We start from the raw sequence: 25,303 nt of genomic DNA, 5'->3' as shown, positions 1-25,303 counted from the left end.
CAGAAGCCGTCGTATCTTGGTTTGAGGATTCAAACTAAAGATACGACGCGGCAAATTTGAAAGTACGCCGGTATCAGTAGAATCTGTGAATCTGGCCCGCTGACTTTATGCAAAAGATGTTGCTAACTGATGATGCAAACGTTTTAATAGTACTGATCAGATTTGCTACTGTTTCTCTTGATGGCTAAATGGTGGCCTACTGGGTAAAGGACCATGGTAGCAACAATTATGACAAGTTTAACCCCTTACCTACCAAGGTACATTTCTAAATATTCTTGGGGACATTCAACAAGGCAAAACATGTTTTACAAATACTTTACAGCGGACAGAGGGTACATTTGTTGAGACTTCAAGGGCTACATGGAAACAACACCAATCCTTTACATCTTTGGGTGATTCCTTTAAGCTGCATATGGTGTTATGGAAGAGTACGATTTTCACAGACAGTGGCAACGACACTGTATTTTGGCACTGTATATTTTAGAAGTGTAATTGTTTTTTTAGATGTTACATTTGGCTTGGCTTAAATACAGTAGTAGCACCCCCCAATGGAATTCATAGCAACTTGGGGAAAAAAAATATTTTTAACTCCTTAGCGCCGACTAGGTTTGCCACCTCATCCCTTTAAACCCGAACACATATGAATTACACAGGTTCTGAGGCTGATTTAATGCAGATAAGGTACTAAGTGAGTTGAATTACCACCTTAATCAGCCACACAACCTGTGTAATCAATATGTGTTCGGGTTTAAAGGGATGAGGTGGCAACCCTAGCGCCGACCGTAGGCACATATGTGGCCTCCGCTTTAAGGGGTTATACCGGGATGAAGCATGCTAGCATGGCACTTCAAATGCTGCCATTCCAGCTTCCAAGGCAGCCGTCTTCCTCTAGTTCCATTCCTGGTCAGTTTCATTTTAACATCTTTACACCCATCATAGCTTTTTTAGGTTTCTTTTTGCAAAGATTATTTCCAAACTTAAAAGAAAAATGACAGGGACAGCAAGGGTGTAACTAAAATGCTTAAAAGCATTTATTCCAACTACTAGGTGTCAAAGATTTACCACTGGTTGAAGGTGACACAATATACGCTTGAGGCATTAGCCTGCCCTGCTGCACCTGTCAAATCAGAGACAGCCTTCAGTGCAGCAGTGCGGATGGTGATAGAGAAGCTGACTTAAAATTAAAATTATTAAAATGAATCAGACCTAGATCACAGATGACTTCCAAACACTCACCACAGAGTATACAGATAAAACAAATATATTTTATATACGTTTAGCTAACAGAAGACCAAAACAGGGGGTGGACCTTTCATAGTGATATTATGCATTTGCCCACTCATCTCTAAAGTAAATAAAAATAAAACATTTTTACCTTCCTGTCCTAACTGAGAGATTCTGACCAAGAAATCTCATCAAGTAAGGAGGTCCATGATCCCAAATGCAGGCGGCTGCCCAGGCTTCTGCGGACTTTGCCAAGGTGTCATCCCAGACCTGTAAGGAGGCATGATACTGAATTAGAAATGTTCAATTTATTTATTTTTTCTCTCTTTCTATGATGATGGTAATGATTATTTTGCTACTGAACTTTTGGTATTGGAAAAAATTAATAAAGAATAAACTTAAAAAAATAAATGTTCAATTGCTAAAAATAAACATATACAATATGAATTGATGTACTTTACAGGATTTCAAGGATGGGTCTTGACTGGGAAACATAGTTTCCCCTATTGTACCTGCAGGAGGGGTTTATTTTCAGGAAACACTTCGGACATAGGTGGATTAGTAGAAGTTTGAGATTAATGCCGCGTACACACGATCATTTTTCAGCATGAAAGAAAACGTTGTTTTTCAGCATGTCTAAAAAACAACGTTTTCCCAACTTCATCATTAAAACGATGTTGCCTACACACCATCGTTTAAAAAAAATGATCTAGCAAAGCGCGGTGACGTACAACACGTACGACGGCACTTTAAAGGGGAAGTTCCATTCGCCTTTGGGCTGCTTTAGCTGATTCCGTGTTAGTAAAAGACGATTTGCGCTTTTTTGTCTGTTACAGCGTGATGAATGTGCTTACTCCATTATGAACGGTAGTTTTACCAGAACGAGCGCTCCCGTCTCATAACTTGCTTCTAAGCATGCGCGTTTTTTTTTGTCGTTTTAGCCCACACACGATCATTTTTTACAACCCGAAAAACGACATAGTTTAAAACGACGTTAAAAAATGCAGCATGTTCGAATTTTTTTTTTTTGTCGTTTTTCAGAACCTGAAAAATGATGTGAAGCCCACACGCGATCATTTTAAATGACGTTTTTGAAAAATGCTGAAAAATTATCGTGTGTACGCGGCATGAGACTGGTGTCTGGAGAAATTGTTCAAGCTACTGAAATATTATTATTATTATACACGATTTATTGGCACCAACAGTTTACGCAGTGCTTTACAATGTATAGGGGGGACAACACAATTACAGTACAGTTCAATACACAAGGTACAGGAGGGCCCTGCTTGTAGAGCTTACATTCTAAAGGGAGCGGGTGGTGGTACAAAAGGTAATAGCTGCAGAGAATGATTTGATGGGGGTACTGAATTGTGGAGGACTACTGACAGCTGTTTCTCCATTGGGGGAGACCCAACAGTTTGGAATGTGATACCTCTTCTGCGGGTACCAGTCCTGAGTCAGTAAGCACTATCTTGTTTTATTTATGTTGACTACAAGTTGACTTTATTTTTTTTATGTTGTTTTGAACAAAATCCACTTTTCTGTTTTGCTGCTGGACTGAAAGCATTATCGTGTTTGCCTTTTGTAAAATAAAGCATTTTCTATGATTATACATATGTGTTGGTGATCCCTGACCTCGTGAACTTTACATCTGGTGCTCAGATGCAGGCACCAGCGCTGCAGCTGTGAAAGCTGTTTAAGTTGAACTGACATTCAAAGGGACATTACATCTGGTGTAGGCCAGCCAGCCACAAATACAGGTTAAATACAGGCACAAATGTATAAGGAGCAAAAAAGAGTTCCAGCATGTTGGCTGCCCAGGTTGTTTATCAGTAAGTATTCATGCATGCTCAAATGACTACCATGCAGAGGGCACTGCCGCAGCTCTCAGGACATGAGCAGGCAGCCGTTGCTGTAGTAACCAGACAACTTTGAATGACAACCTCTATCTGCAAAAGCTAACTCCCCCCCAATAATGTAGTATTCTTCACCACATTTTGGAGCACAGCAGAGAGAGAAGGACAAGAAAAGAACAGTAGGCTTGACTCATTGCCCCTTTTCCAACTAGAGATCCACAAAAGGCCTACTAAGACCTGCCGCCTGGTGAGGCCAAAAATTATAATTGACTGAAAGCGGAGGTCATGGCCATCCTTTAGGTGACTACTGATTTCCAGGCACAAAGAGTGTATAGCTGGAGGTATTAACCAAATCAGCCCCTAAAGACAAATATGATAACCAGGTACAGCTTATTAAGAGGTGGCTGCAGTTGAACTCTCTGTCTGGCCCACAAATGGTGGAGAGGGTCATAATGGACCAGGATCAGAAGTCCCTGTCCACTGGGTCAGTAATGGTGGCTCTAGTTCTGTGGAACTTGTGGATTTCCAGAATAAATTGCTTGAATTAATAAAAGAGATATAGGAAAGAACGACCACCCCCAAAAACAATCATACAACGTATCTATCAGATACTAGAGAAAATCATGAAGTGACGGAATATAGTGTATTCAGGGTGCTCAGGCTCTGCAGAGAAGTTTGTATAACTGGTTGGCCAGTTCCAGCTCAAGAGAATGTCACTTTGGTAACATACAGCACTGACACTTATCAATGGCCTTTGGATACATTTCTACACCTTTGTCAAAAATGTACTGCAATCTACCTGAATGACATTGTATATTCAACACATATTTAGAGTTCATCTTTCATGGGTTAAAGCAGTTTTGGATTCTTTGAGGAGAGGGGGTTTTACTGTCAACCCTAAGAAATGTGCTACTGCAATGGAGGCAGCAAGGTTCCTGAGATAGCCGGTGCATAGGGCCTGTCTCATAATGAAAAAAGCAGATCCCAGCATTTATGGGTATAGATGGGTATGACAGAACGTTTATACCCAACTTCACCACCTTAGCTACAGCATTCAACAACCTAACAAAGGGCACAAAGTCAATAATGATTTAGTGGAATTTTCATGCAGAGGATGCTTTCCTGAAACTTGAATCGGAACTTCACTCTCAATCAACACTCACTATTTGTAAGCCTTATGCTGCTAGCATTAGTAAATAGATGAGAACATATATCATATTCAATTGTTTTAATTTTTTAGTAACAGCAGCATCATTTTTCTGTCACCTGTCATGATGGGGTTAAAAAACAAAAATTAGCCCTTTACAGCACAAACCAGCAGATCATCACTACTATAAGGGGTTAATGTATACTGTGAAACAGTGAAAGTAATTGTGTGTGTGTATGTATGTATATATATATATATATATTTATATATATATATATATATATATATATATATATATATCAACTGAGACTAGTCACTTCACTGGGTATATGTGAGGGTTTACATCCACTTTAACGTAAAAAACATTCGGCTGGTAGAATCACTTTAAATCACTTTCAGGTGCCCAGGACTATATGTCCCATGAGGCATTGCTCCTCACACATTCACAAGTTCTCAGGCACTTACTGACAAGTATAGATGGTGTACTTAGCTGTATGTGTGCTGCACTCTTTTTCCTGATATGTAAATAAATAATGCATTCTGTATGAAGGCCAACTAATCAGCTGACCAATTAAGCGATAATGAAATTATTATTATTTATTATAATCCATTCAGCTATAGTGATTTTTAAGTGATTTCTCAGCAAACAAAGCATTGAGACATAGATGGATTGGTAAGTTTACTTTGAATATTAAAAATTAATTAACAGCTTGAGCTCTGGAAGGTTTATCCCGCTTCATGACCAGGCCATTTTTTTCGATACAGCATTGCTTTTAGCTCACAATTATGGCCCGGATTCACATAAATTGGTGCATATTTATGCCGCCGTACCGTTTCTCTTTTACGCTACGCCGGCGCAGCGCACAGATGCAAGCACTGGATTCACAAAGCACTTGCTCCCACTCGCTGTTAAAGATATGCTGGGTTTCCTCGGCGTAAGCCAATGTAGGTGGAAGTGGGCGTGAGCCATGCTAATGAGGCGTGACCCCATGCAAATGATGGGCCAAGCGTCAAAGAAGTACTTAAAATGAACGGCGCATTCGCCGTCCCGTGGCCGCATCCCAGTGCACATGCTCAGAATCACGTTGAAACTGCCTAAGATACGTCAAATCACTGCCTACGACGTGAACGTAACCTACGCCTAGTCATATTCACGTACAACGTAAACGACAAAAGATACGAGGGCTTGTGTTCTCTGGTCCATACCTTTGCATGAGTTGCGCCTCCTATATGGGGAATAACTTTACGCCAGACATACGACTTTCTATGTGCATAGAAAATCAATGGGAGCGGCAAATGCGCCCAGCGTAAATATGCTCCCACGATACGACAGCGTAGAAAAGTTACGTTGGTCGAATGAAGCCTATTTTCAGGCGTATCTCACTTTATGGACACGGCGCATAGATACGACGGCGCATACTTACACTTACGCGGCGTATCTGGAGATACGTCGGCGTAAGTGCTTTGTGAATCCGGGCCTATGTGTTCGTGCGACGCTTTACATGAATACAATTGATGTCCTTTTTTCCCACAAATAGAGCTTTCTTTTGCTGGTATTATATCACCTCTGCACTTTTTTATTTGTTGCGCCATAAACAAAAAACACCAATAATTTTGAAAAAAATCTAACTTCTTCATCAATTTAGGCCAATATGTATTCTGCTACATGTTTTTGGACACTTTCAGGCCGCATTATGCCAACATCTAGTGCAAATTCTTCCTTATTTTTCCCAGGAGTAATAGATGCCTTGAATGAAGGACTGGCAGCCATCATGTCCTAATAGGTCAATGGAGAAGAGCATCCCATAATTTCTCAGCAAAAAACTGATGGCCACTGAGAGAAACAAGGCAGTTTTGGAGCAAGAGTGTTTGGCCATAAAGTAGGCCCTGCAGTGCTTTCTGCTGAGCAGAATATTTTGCTTGGTTTTAGACCATGCTCCCTTGATGAGAAAAAAGAAGTAGGCAAACACTAGCGTAAGTTCCCGTCTCTCTAAGAATTTATACTCGCTGGCCACTTTATTAGATACAGCTTGCTAGTACCGGGTTGAACCCCCTTTTGCCTTTTAGAACTGCCTTAAATTATTTGTGGTTCAACAAGGTGTTGGAAACATTCATGAGAGATTTTGGTTCATATTGACATGATAGCACCAGGAAGGGGAGAGGGGGTGTATAGGACATCAGGGATGCGTCCTGAATGGGCAATGTATCTCCCTCTTGAATTATGGTACACCTCCTTTTGAGGCAGTAAAGCAGGGGTGCCCAACCTTTTGAAGAGCAGGGGCCACTTAAGCGACTCGGTAACCGATTCTGGGCCACAGTGAGTGGAGTGGGTGGACAGCAGCCCACTCTACTCTATAGAGCCCACTTAAGTCTTTTTTTTAGCGGATCGGATTGGAGGTAGGCGTTTGTAAACAGACACAAGTCTGCCACTCCTTAGAGGTAAATGGAGGGTCCGATTGGGTCAGACTGACCATGTGAAAGGGGCCTAAGGCTACTTTCACACTGATGCACTGTTTACCCGCACCGCGGGTTCACCTGTGGTTAGCTGCACTTTGCCATAGACGTCTATTATATCCTGTAGGTGTGTTGCACTTTCAGAAAGCTCACCAAACTCGCAGGTAATAGAAGTCTATGGCTCAGCGCAGGTAACCCACAGGTACACTGCTGTGCACCTGCGCATCAGTTTGAAAGCAGCCCAGTAACCACTGCAGAACACATAAGCCCATTTATACACTGGGATTTTAGTAATAAAAACGTACCTTTAATAACAGTATTCTATTCCATCACAGAGCAGGAGGTTGCGGGCCACATCAGAGGGCTCCGCGGGCCACATGTGGCCCCCAGGCCACTGATTGGGCACCCCTGCAGTAGTGGGTAAATGTACCACGTTGGAAGGCTTTAGATTCAGGAAACTCCAGGGAACACAAGTGGGTTAAACTGGCCATTAATGGTTCGAATCTCGGCTGATTCAGCAACACTGGCTGTGTTGATGAGGGAATCAGGCAATTTTCTAACCTGCAACCAGTAGTTGCAGGAAAGATAATCGCATCATCTATGTGCTGCTTTAGTGGAAGTATGAGAGTGAGACAGGTGTCTGAAGAAGTTGTTAAAGCTCCTAAATTGTTGAGCACTACTGAGAGCTGTGTCTCCACTGGCAGAGACCTAGGAGTTCTTTGGACTATTATACCCCTCCTGCGGCTAAAAGCTCTGAGTCTGCAGGAAACTATTGTTTTATTTTTGCTGAAAACAAACTGACTTTATTATGCTGTTGTGCTATAGAGCCATCTTTCCATTTTGCTGTTGGAAGCATTATTTTGTTTGTATTTGGGAAAATAAACCCATTTTTCTGTTATTACACGGCTGCGCTGCGTGTTTGAACAGTTTATTCAAAATGTAGTGGATAGATCAATCAGCACAAGATAAACCAAAATTGCCTCCTAGTGTAATTTAAGATGAACTAAAATACAAAGAATTTGAGGTCTACAGTCTTGCACCCAAGTCCCTATTATTTTGAGTATAGTTACAGAGGTTTATATTTAGCCAAAAGCAACAAATTTTCTGCCATTGTATATATTCTTATGTAGACATTATCTGATCACATTTGTTTTCTGAGTATATAAAAGAAAGTTTACATGTGCCCTTGGAGATCAAGAGCTGCATGACAGGTATGTAATACAAAAATGAAGAGTTAAAGGGATACTAAAGGTTCGCAGATTATTTAAACCTACCTTACCTCCACTGTGCAGTTCGTTTTGCACAGAGTGGCCCTGATCATCCTCTTCTGGGGTCCCACGGCGGCTATCTTGGCTCCTCCCCACAAGAGCTAACCCCTTCTGGGAAACGCTCTCCCAAGGGGGAGAGCTTGCGGGCGCGCTCCCGTGCCATATAATCAGCGTCCATAGACTCCAATTGTATGACTCGGCCCCGCCCCCCATATCATTGGATGTGATTGACAGCAGCGGGAGCCAATGGCTGCGCTGCTATTAATCATCCAATGAAGAGCCGACAAGACCAGGGGGCAAGCAACGCGGGATCGTGCCCACAGAGATTCGGGGCTCAGGTAAGTAAAACGGGGGCTCAGGGGGGGGGGGCTGGTGACTGCAAGGTGTTTTTTCATCTAAATGCATAGGATGCATTAAGGTGAAAAAACACGAAGCTTTACAACCCCTTCAATTGCTTAGTTCAACTTTTCCAAAAAATAGCCTATGCAGTGAATGGGCCCCAATAGATATTAACAAAAAATTGTGCAGCTTTGTATGTTAAAAATGTGCATGGTATATAGCAGGTAAGCATTAAGGAGTCAAAATTATGAGCATAGGGAATACAGACTGTAATGCCGCGTACACACGATCATTTTTCTGCATGAAAAAAACTTTGTTTTTAAAAAATGTCATTTAAAATGATCGTGTGTGGGCTTCACATCATTTTTCAGGTTCTGAAAAACTAAGTTTTTCGGGTTGTAAAAAATGATCGTGTGTGGGCTAAAACGACGTTAAAAACCCGCGCTTGCTCAGAAGCAAGTTATGAGATGGGAACGCTCGTTCAGGTAAAACTACCGTTCATAATGGAGTAAGCACATTCATCACGCTGTAACGGACAGAAAAGCGCAAATCGTCTTTTACTAACACGGAATCAGCTAAAGCAGCCCCAAGGGTGGCGCCATCCGCATGGAACTTCCCCTTTAGAGTGCCGTTGTATGTGTTGTACGTCACCGCGCTTTGCTAGAGCATTTTCTTAAAACGATGGTTTGTGGGCAACATCGTTTTAATGATGAAGTTGCAAAAATGTCATCTTTTCTACATGCCGAAAAACATCGTTTCAATTTTAAAAAACCTCTTAACTCTCGTATGTGACCTTTTCTTATATGTGTTAAAACCGGAATGTAATCTTTCTCTATATCATTGTCTTTTCCCGATTTATTGGTTTACTCTCCAGAATATGGCTACTCAAATGTTTTGCTTTCAGTTGATCCAACAGTAGGTAAAATAGTTTATCTGATGACATTTCAGATACACTGCATGCCTAGAATAGACTTGGCCTCTTTAGTAGTAGCTAATATGTAAAAATGTAACCACAGAACAGTCAAAGCTAAGTTTGAGCCAGAACTCATGGGGGCGGAAGTATAGCTATGCAACATTAAAGGGTCACTAAAGGAAAATAATTTTTTTGCTGAAATTACTGTTTACAGGGTATAGAGACATACAAGTTAACTGATTCCTTTTAAAAATGATTACAAATAGATAAAAATCAATCATATAATGTACCTCCAAGTTAGTTTCACTTTTAAATTGGTTTCATGTTCCTGTGAACTAGAGAGACACACAGAACAAAAACAAACAAATCCAGGGCAGTGTTTTGTTTTTAAAATGAATCTGATTGGTTCTGTTAAGTTTTAGACACACAGTAATGACAGCATAGACCACCGTGAAAAGCTCCCAGTACTGTGGTTATAAGGAGCCAGACAAGCAGGAAGTGTGGAGATCACAGCAGAATTACAGCTACTTCAAAGCAAAAACGAACAATAAGGACATTAAACCAGTACTGCAGTAAGGTAAAGGAAGCTATTTAGCTAAAAAAAAAATTCCTTTAGTGATCCTTTAACATTGCTGAAACAATGTATTAAATACACATCAAAATAGTCAACGTTCTCACCAGGCAGGGGCATTTTAGTCAAACCCCCTCAATAAAAAAAACCTACTTAGAATAATTTGTTCATATAATTAAAAATAGCTTATTAGATCATTTCTGAACAGTGTTTGTAGAACATGAATATTACTATTTTTTACTTTTAATTATTCTGAGACATGTTAGAAAATACTTTTTTATTAGTAGCACCAGATGCTCACTATTTGACCATGATCTTTGAGTATATATTGGCCGGTGTAAGTAGGAGCCAGTAATGATTTATCTATTAACCACTTGCCGACCGCGCACCGTCATTATACGTCCACAAGGTGGCTCTGCTGGGCGAGAGCACGTAATATGACGTCCTCTCTCCCAGCCGCCACTAGGGCGCGCACGCGCCCCCCGCTCGCCCCCGACTCCCCGTGCGTGTGCCCGGCGGGCGCGATCGCCGCCGGGCACACGCGATCGCTCGGTACAGAGCGGGGACCGGGAGCTGTGTGTGTAAACACACAGCTCCCGGTCCTGTCAGCAGGGGAAATGCTGATCTTCGGTTCATACAATGTATGAACCGAGGATCAGTGTTTCCCCTAGTGAGGCCACCCCCCCCCCCCACAGTAAGAACACACCCAGGCATACTTAACCCCTTCCCCGCCCCCTTATTGCGATTTTTTTTTACGAAAAATATGTAGAAGAAAACGTATCGGCCTAAACCGAGGAAAAAAAATGTTTTTTTATATATTTTTGGGGGATATTTATTATAGCAAAATGTAAAAAATATTCATTTTTTTCAAAATTGGCGCTCTATTTTTGTTTATAGCGCAAAAACTAAAAACCGCAGAGGTGATCAAATACCACCAAAAGAAAGCTCTATTTGTGGGAAAAAAAGGACGCCAATTTTGTTTGGGAGCCACGTCGCACGACCGCGCAATTGTCTGTTAAAGCGACGCAGTCCCGAATCGCAAAAAGTACTCTGGTCTTTGGGCAGCAATATGGTCCGGGGGGGTAAGTGGTTAATTGCCAAGGGAAACCTGGTATGAAGAACGGGGTGCAGAAAGATCTAACCAGATAAGTGGAATCCTTCAATAGAAGAAAAGTAGATTAGGTGTTTGGCAATGGTTATTGGAGCCCAAACAGAGGAGTTGATATGTTTTTTTTTTTTATATATCAAGGCAGGGCCGCCATCAGGGGGGTACAGGCAGTACACCTGTAAGGGGCCCGGAGGCCCCCAGATGGCAACCCCCCTTTTTTTATTTGTTTTTTTATAAAAAAATATACATTTTTTTAAATATATTTTTATTTTATTTTTTATTAAAGGGCCAATTTTTTTTTTTTTTTAGAGGTCCCCAGGGCCCCGGATGGCAACCCCCCTTTTTTATTTTTATATAAAAAAAAAAATTATATTATTTTATATATACATATATATATATATATATATATATATATATATATATATATATATATATATATATATATATTTGTATTATTATTAAAGGGCCCCATGTGGCAAACCCCCTTTTTTTTTTATAAATGAGGTCCCGGATGGCAACCCCCCTTTTTTGTAATTTATTTTTATAATTATATATATATATATATATATATTTTTTTTTTATTAAAGGGCCCAGAGGTCCTCAGGGCCCCAGATGGCAACCCCCCTATTTAAAAAATATATATATATTTTTTATTTCTTTTTATTAAAGGGCCCAGAGGTCCCCAGGGCCCCGGATGGCTACCCCCTTTTTTTAATATAGATTTTTCTTTATTTCTTTTTGTAAAGGGCCCCCCCGCTTCTCAATTTGCAGCAGCCCCCCCCCCTCCCGCTTCTCAATTACAGGCGGAACCCCCCCTCCCCCGGTTCTCTGCTCCAGGGGGCCCATGCCTGAAGCTGTGTAAGGGGCCCCATAATTCCTGATGGTGGCCCTAGTGATGAGCTTAATTGCTACTGCAGTCATTATAAAGTCAAAGTACAAAGTCATGCTTCACCAATGGATATTCCATAATAATAAATAACAAATACCTGTGGGGTCCAGCTACAAAATAATAACACAGTCATTACAGCTATGTGGGTGGAAGTGGAATCACAAACTAGTACAGGTCAACCTCTCCAATATATTTTCCAACACAAACAAGAAGCTTGAAGGTTATGTAATCCAATTAAGCCCTGTACACACGATCGGATATCTGATGGAATCTAATCCGATGGACATTTTCAGCAGATACCCGATGAAGCTGACTTTCCTCAGTCTTGCCTACACACTATCGGTTAAAAATCCGATCGTGTCCAACGCGGTGACGTAAAACACAACGACGTGCAGAGAAAAATGAAGTTCAATGCTTCCAAGCATGCGTCAACTTGATTCTGAGTATGCGTGGATTATTGACCGATGGATTTCCCCACAGACGATCGTTTTTTTCCTATCGTTTTTTTAGCCATAAGAAAAATGTAAAACCGGTTCTATTTTTTTCACCGATGGATAAAAAACTGATGGGGCCCACACCCGATCGATTCGTCCAATGAAAACGGTGCATCGGTCCGTTTTTATCAGACAAACCGATCGTGTGTACAGGGCTTAAGAGTGACTTGCAAAGGTGTGAAGATCTGAGATCTTTATTTCTGCCTTCCTGTGTCTTCTTCAGTGTTCTGTGGACCTCCATTTGTCTCTATGATTAACTTGCATGAAAAGTACATTACATGACAAACACATTGGGGGCCAGATCCACAGAAGAATTACGCCGGCGCATCTATTTATACGCCGCGTAATTTCAAAGTTCCCGCATCGTATCTTTGTTTTGTATCTACAAAACAAGATACGACTGCATCTGGGCTCGATCCGACAGGCGTACGTCTTAGTACACCGTCGGATCTTAGGTGCATTTTTCCGGCGGCCGCTAGGTGGTGTTTCTGTCGAATTCCGCGTCGAGTATGCAAATTAGCTAGATACGGCGATCCACAAACGTACGTCCGGACGGCGCATTTTTTTACGTCGTTTGCGTTCGGCTTTTTCCGGCGTATAGTTACCCCTGCTATATGAGGCGTACTCAATGTTAAGTATGGCCGTCGTTCCCGCGTCAAATTTTGAATTTTTTACGTTGTTTGCGTAAGTCATTCGCGAATAGGGATTTGCGTAGAATGACGTCACTGTCGTAAGCATTGGCTTGTTCCGGTTTAATTTCAAACATACGCACTGGGATACCCCCACGGACGGCGCATGCGCCGTTAAAAAAAACGTTGTTTACGTCGGGTCACGACGTATTTACATAAAACACGCCCCCATCACAACCATTTGAATTGCGCGCCCTTACGCCGCCAAAGATACACTACGCCGCCGTAACGTACGGCGCGCATTCTTTGAGGATTAAAAAAAAAAGTAAGTTACGGCGGCGTAGTGTATCTTAGATACGCTACGCCCGACGGAAATATGCGCCAGGGTACGTGGATTTGGCCCTGGTTCTTCACATCAGTGAAACAGAAATGTTGGTGTATACATTTCTGGTATGCTGATGTTCAAATGCTTGCACAAACTGGGATGACGGAGGTCAGCAGAGCCTCACCTTCTTCTTTAAGCTCTGGGGAAAATTCCCTTTGCAAAGCGAACAGCCTATTTACCATTAGTCAGACAAAAGCTGGATGTGCAGACTATAGTTTTTTTGTCGGATGTAAACTCAACGTCCGATTTTCGTTTCATTAGTACGGTTTACGTATGAAAAAAATCGTAAGAGCAAAACTATGTATGCTCAATACCGGCTCAAACGAAAGAATACATACAAAACTATTCAACACATTACGTCACTTCTGACGTATTCTGTCGTATGAATTTTTTTCATATTGTGAGACTAGCATGCCACAAAAAACGGCCGTTCGGCCGTCCGAAGATCCAAGTGTGTGTACAAGGCTTAAGAGCTCCCTTCACTGAAACTAGGGGGCCAAGCCCAATCCCTGAGAAGCAGCCCACACTATAATCTCCCCTCCACCAAATGATTTAGAGGTGTGGCCCAATACTTTTGGCAATATAGTGTGGATGAGCAAGTTTGGGGTTGAGGAACTTGACTTGCCTGCACACAGTCCTGACCTTAACCCGATAGAACACCTTTGGGATGAATTAGAGCAGAGACTGTGAGCCAGGCCTTTTCATCCAACATCAGTGCCTGACCTCACAAATGCGCTTCTGGAAGAATGGTCAAACATTCCCATAGACACACTCCTAAACCTTGTGGACGGCCTTCCCAGAAGAGTTGAAGCTGTTATAGCTGCAAAGGGTGGGCCAACTCATTATTGAACCCTACGGACTAAGACTGGGATGTCATTAAAGTCCCCTTCGTGTAACGGCAGGTGTCCCAATACCTTTGACAATATATGTGTATATATATATATATATATATATTTAAAAAAATCTAAGGCACAGTTTTGGAATAAATTCTAAAAAGCTCTTTTAATCCTTTAGATGCAGATAGCTGTAAATAGTATTAATTATTTTACAGAATTCATCGTAAATAAGTTTTATTTTTTAAAGTTGAACTCCAGCAAATAAAAAAACTATTGTGGCTCAGTATTCATTAGTAGATAATGGGAAAAAAAAATTTAATTAAAGTTTTGTGTATACTCAAATCAGACCAGATATCAGTCTTTTGCAGTCCCAGCAAAGCTAAAACTTCGTACACACGATCAGATTTTCCACAGACAAAGCGTAGGACTTTTGTCCGAAGGGCGTATGCCTGGATTTTGTCTTGTATACAAACGGCACACAATTGTCGGCCAACAAACACGAAGGTAGTGACTTACTAGTAGTACTATGTGGTATTTAAGCTCTTTAGCACCACCCTTTGGGCACCTTCTGATAATTTTGTGTTTGATGAGCATTGCTTCCAAGCATGCGTGTTTGTACTTTGGACTTTTGTGTCACAGAGTTGTATACAGTACACACGTTTCGAAAATCCGACACCACACAATTGTCGGCAGAAAATTTGAAAGCATGCTATCCAACATTTGTCCGCGGAAAATCCGACAACCATTGTCCGAAGGAGCATACAAACGGTCGGATTTTCCGCCAACAGCCTGTCATCACACAATTCCCGTTGGAAAATCTGATCGTGTGTACGAGGCTTTACAGTGACAGAGAATGAAGCAGTAAAAGGAGCCAATAATTTCATGTGCTAAGAAGAAGACTGCTGACAGTACAAGAAAATGGTAAAATGACAGGCTCAGGGAAAGTGGGTTGAATGATGCTGACCATTATTCAGACAGAAAACTGAGGACACCTAGTGACAGAAAATGCATAGGGCAATTTTGGATTGTGCAGCAAACAATGCTTCTTTTTTATCTTTTTATGGGCTGTTTATTTTTCATTCCTTATGCCGCGTACACACGACCATTTTTAATGTCATGGAAAAAATTACGTTTTTCTCTACGTGATTCTTGTCAAGCCTGCCTTGCATACACACGATCGTGAAAAAAAATGCTGGAGCAAAGCGCGGTGACATACAACACATACGAAGGCACTATAAGGCTGGGTTCACACTACTACACTACAGTAGGTGTTTGTGATATTGTGCTTTTAGCACGACAGCGTCGCGCTGATACTCGGCGACAGGGTGCCGAGATCGCGCCGACATCTCACACTCACTGGAATAGTGACAGCACATCCCAGCAAGCGCGTCATAGAAGCGACGGGAGATCCGACTTGGATTCCCGCCAATTCTACACGTGTGCGGCGTTTGTTATGAATCCTGAGGGGGAAGTCCCCGCCGGATTTTAAATAAAAATCCGGCATGGGTCCCCCCTCAGGAGCATACCGGGCCCTTAGGTCTGTTATGGGTTGTAAGGAGAGCCCCCCTACGCCGAAAAAAACGGCGTAGGGGGTCCCCCTACAATCCATACCAGACCCGTATCCAAAGCACGCTACCCGGCCAGCCAGGAAGGGAGTGGGGACGAGCGAGCGCCCCCCCCCCCTCCTGAGCCGTACCAGGCTGCATGCCCTCAACATGGGGGGGTTGGGTGCTCTGGGGCAGGGGGGCGCACTGCGGCCCCCCCACCTCAGAGCACCCTGTCCCCATGTTGATGAGGACAGGGCCCCTTCCCGACAACCCTGGCCGTTGGTTGTCGGGGTATGCGGGCGGGAGGCTTATCGGAATCTGGGAGCCCCCTTTAATAAGGGGGCCCCCAGATACCGGCCCCCCACCCTAAGTGAATGAGTATGGGGTACATCGTACCCCTACCCATTCACCTGCAAGAAAAGTGGTAAAAACACAAATAAACCACACAGTGTATTAAAATATTTTATTTTTCTGCTCCGGAGGCCCCCCCTGTCTTCTTTATTAGCTCTTTTACCAGGGGGAGCTTCTTCTTTGACGTCTTCGGGTGGGTGGGGGCCGCCGTCTGGTTCTCTTCCACCGCCGGGGGGGGGTGGCTTTTAAAAAAGCCCCCACCCCCCCGGCGGGTTTCCTCCGGCGTCTTCGGCGGGGCTCTTCTTCTTCCGCTATCCCGACGGGTCTTCTCAACTCTCCGGGGTTCTCCTTCTGTCTTCGCCGCTCTCCGCTGTTGACTCGGCGCACCCCGGTTCTTCGTCTCGCTGTCCGGTGTCTTCTTCCGTGATGTACGTCTTCTCCTTCCATGCTGTGATGAGTTCTTCTTCCGTGCTGTGACGTCATGTTCTTCACTTCTCTCCTTCTCCCGATGTTGCCACGCCGGTCCTCCTCGCTGAAATGACGGATGCGCGCCTTGCATCGGACCTATATAGGCCTCACAGTCCCATCATGCTCTGTACCTACCCATGTGATACCTACCACGTATCACACAGAACCAGACGGCGGCCCCCACCCACCCGAAGACGTCAAAGAAGAAGCTCCCCCTGGTAAAAGAGCTAATAAAGAAGACAGGGGGGGCCTCCGGAGCAGAAAAATAAAATATTTTAATACACTGTGTGGTTTATTTGTGTTTTTACCACTTTTCTTGCAGGTGAATGGGTAGGGGTACGATGTACCCCATACTCATTCACTTAGGGTGGGGGGCCGGTATCTGGGGGCCCCCTTATTAAAGGGGGCTCCCAGATTCCGATAAGCCTCCCGCCCGCATACCCCGACAACCAACGGCCAGGGTTGTCGGGAAGGGGCCCTGTCCTCATCAACATGGGGACAGGGTGCTCTGAGGTGGGGGGGGCCGCAGTGCGCCCCCCTGCCCCAGAGCACCCAACCCCCCCATGTTGAGGGCATGCAGCCTGGTACGGCTCAGGAGGGGGGGGGGGGCGCTCGCTCGTCCCCACTCCCTTCCTGGCTGGCCGGGTAGCGTGCTTTGGATACGGGTCTGGTATGGATTGTAGGGGGACCCCCTACGCCGTTTTTTTCGGCGTAGGGGGGCTCTCCTTACAACCCATAACAGACCTAAGGGCCCGGTATGCTCCTGAGGGGGGACCCATGCCGGATTTTTATTTAAAATCCGGCGGGGACTTCCCCCTCAGGATTCATAACAAACGCCGCACACGTGTAGAATTGGCGGGAATCCAAGTCGGATCTCCCGTCGCTTCTATGACGGCTCTGTATCCATCGCGGCAAGCCAGCTCGGCGCTGGCTCCCGCGATGGGGCTCGTAGGTGCTCAATCTCGCTGAGAAAGAGAGCGAGATTGACACAAAATCGGGTTCACCTACTGTACTTTCATCCTACTTTGCTCTGCTACATTGGTCCTACATTGATCCTACATTGGTCCTACATCCATCCTACTTTCATGAACAGGCTCCTACTTTGGTCCGACTTCAATGATATTCAATGGGCCTGAAGTAGGATCAATGTAGGACCAAAAGTAGTACAGGGAGCATTTTCAAAGTCGGACCGACTTGTGTAGGACGCTACAAGACGCTCTCATAGGGAAACATTGAACACAGAGCAAAGTAGGATGAAAGTAGTGTAGTAGTGTGAACCCAGCCTTAAAGGGAAGTTCCATTCGATTGGCGACACCCTTTGGGTGTAAAAGTTTGGTGAGAGATGATTCAGTCTTCGCGCTTTTCAGTCTGTTACAGCGTGACGAATATGCTATCTCCATTACAAACGCTATTTTTACCAGAATGAGTGCTCCCGTCTCATAACTTGCTTTTGAGCATGCATGTTTTTTTCCTGTCAATAAAGCTTACACACGACCTTTTTTGCACGACGTGAAAACGACGACGTGAAAAACAACAAGAAAAATTAGAGCATGTTCTAAATTTTTAATGACCATTTTTCACGTCGAGACAAATGCTCTGGAGCCCACACATGATCGTTTTTAATGACCAATTAAAAAAATTAAATTTTTCTCGTCATGAAAAACGGTCGTGTGTACGCGACATTATTAAGCCTCATACACACGCTCGGACTTCCATCGGACAAATCCGTGGATTTTTGCCCAAAGGGCGTTGGCTGTGAACTTGTTCTGCATACAGACGGCAGAACTTTTTCAGCCAACATTCACAAAACAACGTGTTTTTTCTGCTCTTTAGCGCCAGCCTTTGGGCAACTTCAGCTAATGTTGTCTTAGGGTTAGCATTGGTTCTGAGCATGCGTGTTTGTACTTTGGATTAGTCCGACGAATTTGTGTACACACAATCGGAATCGGATAATCCAACGGAACACATTTGTTGTTGGACAATTTGAGAGCATGACCATCCAACAATTGTTGTCGAAAATTCCGACAACAATTGTCCGATGGAGCATACAGACGTCCATCACACAATTGTTGTCGGATAATCCGATCGTGTGTACGGACCTTTAGAGTTCTGATTTATAGTAGTTTGTGGGGGCATTGATTGCATGACAATTGCAGTAAACTAATCCAACAAATTAAATTCCATTTATATATAGTTAGTTGCATGAAAGCTCACTTCTGATTGGTTACCACGTGTTACTGCAATTTTCATTTTTGCTTAATTAAGCATGTTTATGTTATGCAATTTAATACTGTTAAAGCATAAGGAACAGAACATCATACATAGTTTGTGCAGACCCGAGGCCTTAAAACAATAAATTAGGGATATAATTTAATCCTAAACTCTGGCTATTGTACACAAAGTATTATGAAGAAAAACATTTATGCAGCAACAAAATAAATTTAAACATAATGGAAAATACAGTGCGTCTAAAGTTTATGTATAAAAAAAAATTATTTGTAGATCCTCATATTGCAAATGTCTTGCATGTTGGCAATCATAAACAAATCAGCTGTACCAAACTGAAATGTGTGATGAATCAGTAAAATACACTTTGATAGCTGATATGCTTACCTAATTAATAGTCATGATGTGCATTGTGCAACCCTATTCAATAAGAGATATAAAGTACAGTACAGCATGGGCGTAGCATAAGGGGTTGCAGGGGTCACAATCGCAACCCCACCCCTAGCTTCAGGGGGCCCCTACAGCCTCACTGTCATATTATCATATCCTCCACAAAGTCCAGCTCTGATCTGCTCAAGGACGCCACAGCCACGCTCCAGTACTGGACTTCCACTTTGCCTTCCACGTTGTCCACACCCCTCCGTTCTCATTGGCTGGGGACAAACTGTGAGCCATTTCCTGAATAAAGAGGAGCACAGGGTGTGAACAGCCCAGGGGCCAGGTCAACTTTTGCATCAGCATACCTCCCAATATTCTGAGATGGGAATGAGGGACACCTACTAGCAAATGTATGTAGGCATAGGACACGCCTCCTGTCACACCCCCTTAAAGGAAAATTAACCCAAAAAAAGGTTCATTAAATCCACAGGGGCTTTTGTTTACCAACTACTAATCCTTTATATTGGCTTTTAAAATGTAAGAATGCAGCAATTTATAATTTGGATGAAAGGTTTAGCACTGAGAAACAGTTTTTGATAGATAAAAAGTGCATTTTATATACAACTTTATAGATCAGACCAAAATGAGGGACAAATGAGGAGAATGAGGGACAGAGGGACATTGCTCCAAATCAGGGACAGTTGGGAGGTATGCATCGGGGCCCACAAGCTTCAAGCTACGCCTCTGCAGTACAGTACAGCTAAGTCTTGAAAATGAGTGTGAATGAATTCAAGACAGGTAAATGTACTTGAAATGTGAATATGATACACAAAATATAACAGACAAATATAATAGACAAGGACTCCAAACACCCGCACAATTCGCACTGCATGTTACCCGCTCTGTCATCTAACGTACATTTGTAGGCCTGTAGACCAATGATGCAAGTACTAGTGATTATGAATATATCCAATAAAGATAATATGTAAAGCTTTCTGGAATTGTAAAACTGTCAAATATGACATGATATTGTATAAGACACTCTCAATTACATTTGTACCTCCTTTTGTTTAGCACTTGTCTGCATACTTTGGGAAGTAGTGGACCATGTCAAAGGAATAGATGATCATTCCTGACATTCCACTACAGAATTCCTGTGCTTCCACTGGGATAATTAGCATGCATCTATTCTGCCACAATTTATAGGGCAGATTTAATATGGACAGAGCTGAGCGTTGTTATATGATGCTATAATGCACTACTTTATTACCTGTGGCAAATGGATGCCAGAAACAAGAACAAAATTTGGATATTTCAGTGATAGTTGACTATACAATATTTAAGTATGTATATAAAGTATTGATATTTTTTAGTAACAGGGGGGTTGATTACCAAAACTGGAAAGTACAACATCTGGTGCAGCTCTGCATAGAAACCAAGCTTTATTGTCAAAGTTTAATTACCACTTCAGTACCAGGCACTAACCCCCCTTCCTGTCCAGGCCGATTTTCAGCTTTCTGCGCTGTCGCTGTTTGCCTTCATTTCCATGGACGTTTTTACAGCCACTTTTTTTAGCCTTTTTTACAGCTTAAAAACGCCTGTCCATGTTGTTTTTTTTTTTTTTTTTGAGCTGGAGCTCAAAAACGCAGCGGTAGCGTTTTTGCACGTTTTTTAATGTCTGGCATTTTTACAGCTCTGAGGCTGGAGCTTCAGAACGCACTGGACCTGGGTTTTTTTGCAGCTTAAAAACGGCTCAGCCATCTACAGCTCAAAAACGTCATGGTGGGCATGAGGCCATAGACTAACATGGAGAGCCGTTTTTAAAGCGGGAGTTCACCCAATGTTGTTTTTTTTTTTCTCTTTTCCCCTTAGATTCCTGCTCGTTTGGTCTAGGGGAATCGGCTAGTTGTTTTAAAATATGAACCGTACTTACCGTTTTCGAGATGCATCTTCTCCGTCGCTTCCGGGTTTGGGTCTTCGGGAGCGGGCGTTCCTTCTTGATTGACAGTCTTCCGAGAGGCTTCCGACGGTCGCATCCATCGCGTCACTCGTAGCCGAAAGAAGCCGAACATCGGTGCGGCTCTATACTGCGCACCGACGTTCGGCTTCTTTCGGAAAATCGTGACGCGATGGATGCGACCGTCGGAAGCCTCTCGGAAGACTGTCAATCAAAATAGGAACGCCCAGTCCCGCAGCCCATACCCGGAAGCGGCGGAGAAGATGCATCTCGTAAACGGTAAGTACAGCTCATATTTTAAAACAACTAGCCGATTCCCCTAGACAAAACGAGCATCCATCTAAGGGGAAAAAATGTTATGTACGGGTGAACCCCCGCTTTAAGCTGCAAAAAAAGCTCAGAAAAGTGTCTGTAAAAACGTCCAAAAACGTCCATGGAAATGAAGCCTTTAAATGACAATTGTGCGGTCATGCTACACTGTACTCAAACAGAATTTTTATCATTTTGTTCTCACAAAAACGTTTGGTGGTATTTGATCACCGCTGCAGTTTTAATTTTTTGCTAAACAAATAAAAAAATGTTGAAAAAAAAGTTTTGCTTTTGTTTCTGTTATAAAATGTTGTAAATAAGTAAAGTTTTCTCCTTCACTGATGGGCACTGATAAGGCGGCACTGACGGGCACTGATAAGGCGGCCCCGATGAGGTGGCACCAATGAGCAGGCACTGACGGGCACTGGTAGGCAGCACTGATGGGCACTCATGGGTGGCACTGGTGGGCACTGATAGGCGACACTGATGGGCACTGAAGGGCTGAAAGATGGGTACTTATGGATGGCACTGATAGGCGGCACTGCTGGGCACTGATGGGCATTGATACGTGGCATTGATGGGCAATGATAGGCGGCACTGATAGGCATCCCTGTGGCACTAGCAGTGGTAGGCATTGTAAGTGGGCAATGATTGACAGCTTCCTGGGCATTGATTGGCAGCTGCCTGGGTACAGATTTGCATTTCCCTGGTGGTCTGGGGGGGGGTCATACCTGGTGGTCCAGTGTGGATTGGCAGCTGCCTGGGCATTGATTGGCAGCTGCCTGGGCACATATTTGCATTTCCCTGGTGGTCCTGCGGGCGGCATATTGGTGGTCCTTGGCGGGATCCGAGGGGGGGCTGCGCTGATAAATAATCAGCACAGACCCTCCTTGTCAAGAGAGCAGCCGATTGGCTCTCCTCTACTCGGGTCTATCAGACGCAAGTGAGGAAAAGCCGATAAACGTCTCTTCCTGTTTACATTGTGAACAGCCATGATCTGATCACGTGGTAAAGAGTTAATGGGGGGGGGGGGGGCTGGGGGGCCGGACAATGCAAGGTGTTCATTCACTTTAATGCATAGGATACATTAAAGTGAAAAAACACAAAGGTTTACAACCCCTTTAAACCCCTTTAAGAGTCTCCTTTACTGGAACTAAGGGGCCAAGCCCAACCCCTGAAGAACAACCCCACACCACAACCCCCCCTTCACCCTCCACTAAATGATTTGGACCAGTGGACAATGCAAGGTCCATAAAGACATGGATGAACGAGTTTAGTTTGGGGTGGAGGAACTTGACTGGCCTGACCTCAGCCTGATAGAACAACTTTGGGATGAATTGCTCGTCGAGTTCCTTGTGAAGCCGCCGAGGATCTCGGCGAGCCAAGTTTCCTCATTGACTAACAAGGAAATAGAGAACATGTTCTCTATTTGGCCCGACAAGATCCTCATCGGTTTCCTCGGCCAAAAGTGTACACATGACTGGGTTTCTCGGCAGAATACGGCTCTGATTGAGTTTCTGGCTGAATTCTGCCGAGAAACTCGGTCGTGTGTACGGGGCCTCATTGACTAACGAGGAAATAGAGAACATGTTCTCTATTTGGCCCGACGAGATCCTTGTCGGTTTCCTCGGCCAAAAGTGTACACTTGACCGGGTTTCTGGGCAGAATACGGCTCCCATCGAGTTTCTGGCTGAATTCTGCCGAGAAACTCGGTCGTGTGTATGGAGCCTAAGACTGGGATGCCATTAGAGTTCATGTGCATGTAAAGGCAGGTGTCCCAATACTTTTGACAATATAGTGCTAGGCTGGAATCCCACAGTAAGGCCAAGTTCACACTATTGCGAATTGGATGCGGTATCCCTGTATCCAATACTCAATGGCAGGAGAATGTTAATGGCTCTCTATGGAGTCAGTAAGCTTGCCCCCATCATCCGTTCTGGTTGGGGGTTAGTCAGAGTGCTCGCCCCCTCCCTTGGGACTACATCCCTTCGGGGAGACGCTGTGTTCCCTGCGTCATCAATGTTAAGACCATCTGTACTGTAGGCTCCTGTTGGTGGTCTCCAGTCTCAGTAACCTGCTTTCCAGCTGTTGTCACTGCAGCCCCCACTAATGCTTAACACATTGTCTGGGGGATCTTTAAAGCATTTCTAGACAGGTAAGAATGTGAAACATCTCAGGCCAGAATGTTTTCAGACCGTTCTTTCTACATGACCACAAACAGCTCTACACGTAGTCCAGGAAACAAGTCATGTTTGGAAAGCATGGTTTCTTTATGCCAACACAAACAATAAATCATAGTAAACAGGGCCGTCCAAGACTGACCAACTTACTGCTTAAACAAACCACTTCTGAAAGTCTGCACTCAGCATAGTACAGTAAGTGTGTATGTACACATACATTTAATGTATATCAGAGCTGCAGGATGGGAGGGTGGAGGCCGTAAAAGAGTTATTTATGGGAAAAGTATAGGTGTAATGTATGTTTGTCTACAGTGTTTGTAATTGACAAAACATAGAGTTATGTGCATGGGTGAATGAATGGAAAATCAGATATGGTAGACAAAACATCTAAATGAGCTAATTACTATAGATATGCTTAACGGAGACATGAGATGTTTCTTTCATATATAAAACACAATATATTGTATGGGATTAACAGTAAGGGAAGTCCTGAAAACATTTGCAAAATATTTATTGTCTGTTTTATCTGAGTTTTTATAATAAATAAATTAGTCCCTTATAGTACAATACTATATATAAGCCTAGATGATTTTATTACATCTTGCCTTGCCTTGTTTTCTTAGTGTTCTTGTTCTTTTTTTAACAACATTTTGTTTTAAACCTGTTTCCTGAACCAGGTGTATGTAACATGCAGATTATGAGATGTGCCGTTCATTCTGCTGGGTTTTATTGGAAGTGGAGAAGTTGGGTATGATGCACAGAAATAACTGGCAGGTGGAGAAATATCATACAAGTCCATTGTTAAAAAGGTTGAGAAATTCTCGACACCTGCTGGTTCTATGAGGGTACTGCGACAAGTCATAGCAAGATTGTAATTGCAAAAAAAAAGATGTTTTACTATTCAAATTAAAACAACAATGGCAGAAGATTTAATAGATGGAAAGTTGAAAAAATTACAGAGAGTCCACTTTAAAGGGGAGTTCCACCCACAATTTCACTTTTTAAATATAAATACCCCTGTAATACACAAGCTTAATGTAGTCTAGTAAAGTTAGTCTGTAAACTAAGGTCCGTTTTGTTAGATTGTTAGAGCATTTAGTTAGTTTATAATCTAGAAATAGAGCACATGCTCAGTGCTGCACAAGCGATGTAATAGGTTTCAGTCAGGTTTCCATAGCAACGGGAGTGTCAGAGGAAGTTGCCGCCCCTTCTCTATGCAAATAGGCTATTTGCAAGGACTACTGGGATACATGATGCCTATCCCAGAAACCCTTGCGAATAGCCTTGTGACTTAATAGCCTAGGCTAATAAGGAGGAGGAAGTAATGAAAGAGTACAAAATAAAGGTATTTACAAGCAACAAAATAAATAAAAATTGTCCATTCTGAACACTATGAGATTAGGGCATGCAGCACAGACAAACATAAAAAAATGGGTGGAACTCCACTTTAAGAACCCTTGTTGCATTATTTTTTATTACTGGGGGGTGTTTTTTTCTCTCTTAGACCCCTGTTTTTTCTGCTAAATAACCATATACCTACATACAATATGCTTGGTATTTTTACCAATATATCAGACCTATTGTATAATAATGAGTTATGTACATGTTTAAGACTCTTGCACATGGCTTAGCTGAGCCTGTTCAGGGTAATTCCCAGCATATTTCCTTTGCCCGCCTAGGTGCAGCATGCAGCCTGTCATTGACATGAATGGCTGTGTGTTGCTGTAGTCATGTATGCAGTTGTGCTATCATATGTACTAGTACAGTGCACTAT

The 25,303-nt window shown here is 43.1% G+C and overlaps 1 protein-coding gene across 1 annotated transcript in view; it reads right to left on the bottom strand.

Annotated features, from left to right (window-relative positions):
* Nucleotides 1–25,303, bottom strand: part of PI15 (peptidase inhibitor 15) — a 46,049-nt gene that overhangs the window by 11,303 nt on the left and 9,443 nt on the right. The window contains exon 3 of the mRNA XM_040354448.1: nucleotides 1,376–1,494. Within this exon, the coding sequence (XP_040210382.1) occupies nucleotides 1,376–1,494 (119 nt within the window). The remainder of the gene's footprint in view (nucleotides 1–1,375; nucleotides 1,495–25,303) is intronic.

This window comes from Rana temporaria, chromosome 5 (assembly GCF_905171775.1).
Source record: "Rana temporaria chromosome 5, aRanTem1.1, whole genome shotgun sequence".
NCBI classification, from domain to species: domain Eukaryota; kingdom Metazoa; phylum Chordata; class Amphibia; order Anura; family Ranidae; genus Rana; species Rana temporaria.
This window is presented reverse-complemented; position numbering and strand designations above follow the sequence as displayed.